Source organism: Erinaceus europaeus, chromosome 1 (assembly GCF_950295315.1).
Source record: "Erinaceus europaeus chromosome 1, mEriEur2.1, whole genome shotgun sequence".
In the NCBI taxonomy this organism is placed as follows: domain Eukaryota; kingdom Metazoa; phylum Chordata; class Mammalia; order Eulipotyphla; family Erinaceidae; genus Erinaceus; species Erinaceus europaeus.
The window spans coordinates 97,242,015-97,245,919 of NC_080162.1; the positions used below are offsets into that span (position 1 = coordinate 97,242,015).

Sequence of the window (3,905 nt, forward strand, 5' to 3'; positions counted from 1 at the left end):
TGGGATGGGGCCTTAAGGAAAGGGGCCGAGCCTGGAGGAGGGAACATTGGAAGAGCTCAGTAGGGAGCGCAAAGAGTCTGGGAGGAGTTTAAGTGGGGAAGGGGTCGGGGAGGAGTGTAGAGAGTAGAGGCGGAGCCGAGAGACCCAGGACAGTTAATGCCGGAAGAGGGGCCAGTGGCTGGAAGAGGGTGGCAAGGTTGCGAAGGAGGGGGGGGGGATGAGTCTGGGTGATATTTAGCGTCCTGGAAGGAGGAGAGGCACCTTTTTCCCTCAGTCCCCATATACCCACAGCCAGGAATCCTCTGCCGGACTATGTCGAACAGAGCTAGTTAGTGGGACTCCAGTCTGTCAGTCTCTGCGCCTCCCCTCCCTTCCCGGGGGTGGAACGAGCCAAGGGGCGGAGCCAGAGAAAGGGTAGGGGGATCCAAATCCAGCGCCCCTTCAGTCGCTTCCCCACCCTCCTGCTGCGAGAACTGATGAACGCATCCCCAGCTCACCTCGGGGGCTCCTTGCCCACTGTGCTCCAAGAACCAGGTTGAGGTGGAGATCTAGAGCCCCGGGCATTCCCCTTTCCAGCTGGGCCAGGAGGAAGAGGTACCCCTTTCCCCCTGTCCCAGGGAGATGAAGATCTAGAGCTAACTCCGCGGATCCTTGATTTGGAATGTAGACAAAACCCGCTCTCCCGCCGCCCCAGATGCTGGGTACAGACTTTTCCCGCTCCGAGACCCCATCCAGGGGTTTCCAGCCAAGGCGCATCTGGGGAAGGGGACTCCCGCCCCGCCACGCCCCGCCTCCGGCCCCCGCCCCGCCGACGTCGCATTAGCATGAACGACGCAAGTGGCCCGGGCACCACTCGGGGACCGAGACTCGCCGCGTCACAACCCCGAGTGGAAAGGGAAAAAAGAGGAGACTGCAGAGGAGGAGGAGGCAAGAGCGGGCGCGAGGGGAGGGGAGAGGCGCGGTGGGGCGAGCGGGCGGGTGGGTGCGCGGCCGGCAGCAAGCCACAGTGCTCAGGCGGGCGGTCTCTCTGCGCGGAGGCGAGGACTACGGGTGCGCCCTAGGCGCGGAGCGCTCAGTCTTCGCCCCGGCCACTCGGCGCACCCGCCTTCCCTGACCACTCCTGAGCCCAGCGCGGGTGGGCCCAGGACTCGACTCTAAATATCCGCGCTGCCCAGCTGAGCAGGGCCCTGATCTTTTCCTGGGGCGCTGGGCCATGAGCCCCACAGCCACCTGAAGCTCAGGGGGCGCTGCGCGGTGCGGACGGCGCTCCCCGAAGTTTCGTACCCCAGTTTCTGCACTGCAGGGTGCCAACGCCCAGCCCCGGTGGAGGCTTCCTCCTAGAGCAACCGGGCGGGGGCAATGGAACCAGCGGCGCCCGTGGGCCAAGTCCGGGCGGCAGCCACCAAGCTGTCGGAGACAGTGGACGCGGCGCTGCAGGAGCCCCGGCGGCAGCGGCGTTTGGTGCTGGTCATCGTGTGTGTGGCGCTACTCTTGGACAACATGCTGTTCATGGTCATCGTGCCCATCGTGCCCGTATACATCGCTCATATGCGCGGGGACAGGGAGAACCCCACCCCGGCCCCCGAAGTGTGGGGGCCTACGCTGCCGCCGCCCACTCTAGACAATGCCAGTGCAGAGATTGCCAACACCACCGAGAACCCGACGGGCACGCCGACGACGACGACCAGGCCACCTTTCCGGCCCCGCTACCCCACTGAGAGCGAGGACGTGAAGATAGGGGTGCTGTTTGCCTCCAAGGCCATCCTGCAACTGCTGGTGAACCCGCTGAGCGGGACCATCATCGACCGCATGAGTTACGACGTACCGCTGCTGATCGGTCTGGGCGTGATGTTCGCTTCCACTGTGTTGTTCGCTTTCGCTGAGGACTACGCCACGCTTTTCACAGCTCGGAGCTTGCAGGGCCTGGGTTCGGCTTTCGCCGACACGTCCGGCATCGCTATGATCGCCGACAAGTACCCCGAGGAGCCGGAGCGCAGCCGCGCCTTGGGAGTGGCGCTGGCCTTCATCAGCTTCGGGAGCCTGGTGGCGCCGCCCTTCGGGGGCTCCCTCTACGAGTTCGCGGGCAAGTGCGTGCCCTTTCTGGTGCTCGCTGCCGTGTCCCTGTTCGATGCACTGCTGCTGCTGGTGGTGGCGAAGCCCTTCTCGGCCGCAGCGCGGGCGCGGGCCAACCTGCCGGTGGGCACCCCCATTCACCGCCTCATGCTGGACCCCTACATTGCGGTGGTAGCGGGCGCGCTCACTACCTGCAACATCCCGCTCGCCTTCCTCGAGCCCACCATCGCCACGTGGATGGAAAACACGATGGCGGCGTCCGAATGGCAGATGGGCATGGTCTGGCTGCCCGCCTTTGTGCCGCATGTGCTGGGCGTCTACCTTACCGTGCGCCTGGCGGCGCGCTACCCGCACCTGCAGTGGCTGTATGGCGCCATCGGGCTAGCGATGATCGGGGCCAGCTCTTGTGTGGTGCCCGCGTGCCGCTCCTTTGCACCACTGGTGATCTCGCTCTGCGGCCTGTGCTTTGGCATTGCGCTGGTCGACACAGCACTGCTGCCCACTCTCGCCTTCCTTGTGGACGTGCGCCACGTCTCGGTCTACGGCAGCGTCTATGCCATCGCAGACATCTCCTACTGCTTGGCCTACGCGCTAGGGCCCATTGTGGCGGGCCACATCGTGCACTCGCTGGGGTTTACGCAGCTTAGCCTTGGCATGGGCCTGGCGAACCTGCTCTACGCGCCTGTCCTGCTGCTGCTGCGCAAAGTGGGCCTCTTGTCGCGCTCGCGCTCTGAACGCGACGTGCTGCTGGATGAGCCGCCACAGGGGCTGTATGATGCCATGCGCCTACGTGAGCGCACAGGACCAGGAACCAAAGATGAGCCTACCAGCCCCCCAGGCCCGTTTGAGGAGTGCGAGGACGACTATAATGACTACTACACCCAAAGCTAGCAGCCCCGCTCCTCCTCCAGGCCATCCCCCCGCCCCCACTACCCCCACCCCGACTCCAGGTCTAGGTGACTGCTCAGTGAGCGCACTGGTCAGCTCAGGCTCAGGGCTGCTCCCTCCAGCAAGTACCCCCACCGTCACCTTCTGTTTTCACTTCATTGTCTCATCTCCTGTCCCTTCCTCGTCTAATGGGCCATGGAAGCACCGAGGAAAACAAAGCAACCGTGCTCCTGGCAGAGCTGAAGAAGCGGGCCTCCACCTCAGATTCCCCTATGTAGAGTTGCAGTCGCGCACGCCTTTCTTTTCTTTTTTCTTTTTTTCCTTCCAGTGCCAATTTGGCCCGCTGCACCGCGGTGCCTTCAGCCTGAATGAATAAACCATATCTGTCTGAGACCAGTCTCTTTACTAATGAGGGTGGGTGACAGGGAACAGGATTGAGGGAAGAGTGAGCTCTGTATAGTCCCAGTCTGGGTCTCAGCCTTGAGGGAGTGTGGCTTTTAGGATACCTGGAAAAGGAGACAGGAATGAAGCAAATGCACAAGAGCTCACCTATGGAAACCATGACACACACACCCTCTTTAGTGCACTTCTTTCCCACACACCCAGTGCAGCACCCTAGGGTGCCACCTGGGGGAGCCTGAGGACCCTCTCCCTCCAGGTGTGCTAGACGCCACCTCTTGAGGGTAGGACTGCCCCAGTCACTGAGCTCTGGGCTTCTTTGGAGCCCAGCATCTGCCACCATCCAGCCTCAGAGACCCAGCTGTTCAGGCAGAGACCTGACCTCTGGGACCCCTGGGATGATAAGTGTGTTCATTAATTGGGGGGGGGGGGCTCACACCAATGGACCTTTCCGTTGTGTCCAGACTGCTGCACCATCAGTGAGGATTTACATTTTTTTTCACTTAGAGAAGGTGAAAGCATGGAAACTGGTAATAATCCACACA

At 62.4% G+C, this 3,905-nt stretch overlaps 1 protein-coding gene across 1 annotated transcript; it reads left to right on the forward strand.

Annotated features, from left to right (window-relative positions):
• Positions 1-1,007: 1,007 nt before the first annotated feature.
• On the forward strand, positions 1,008-3,329 carry SLC18A3 (solute carrier family 18 member A3). Its single transcript, XM_007526484.3, has one exon. The coding sequence runs from the start codon at positions 1,360-1,362 to the stop codon at positions 2,962-2,964; it is 1,605 nt and encodes a 534-aa protein (XP_007526546.2). The 5' UTR covers positions 1,008-1,359; the 3' UTR covers positions 2,965-3,329.
• The last annotated feature ends 576 nt before the right edge of the window (positions 3,330-3,905 follow it).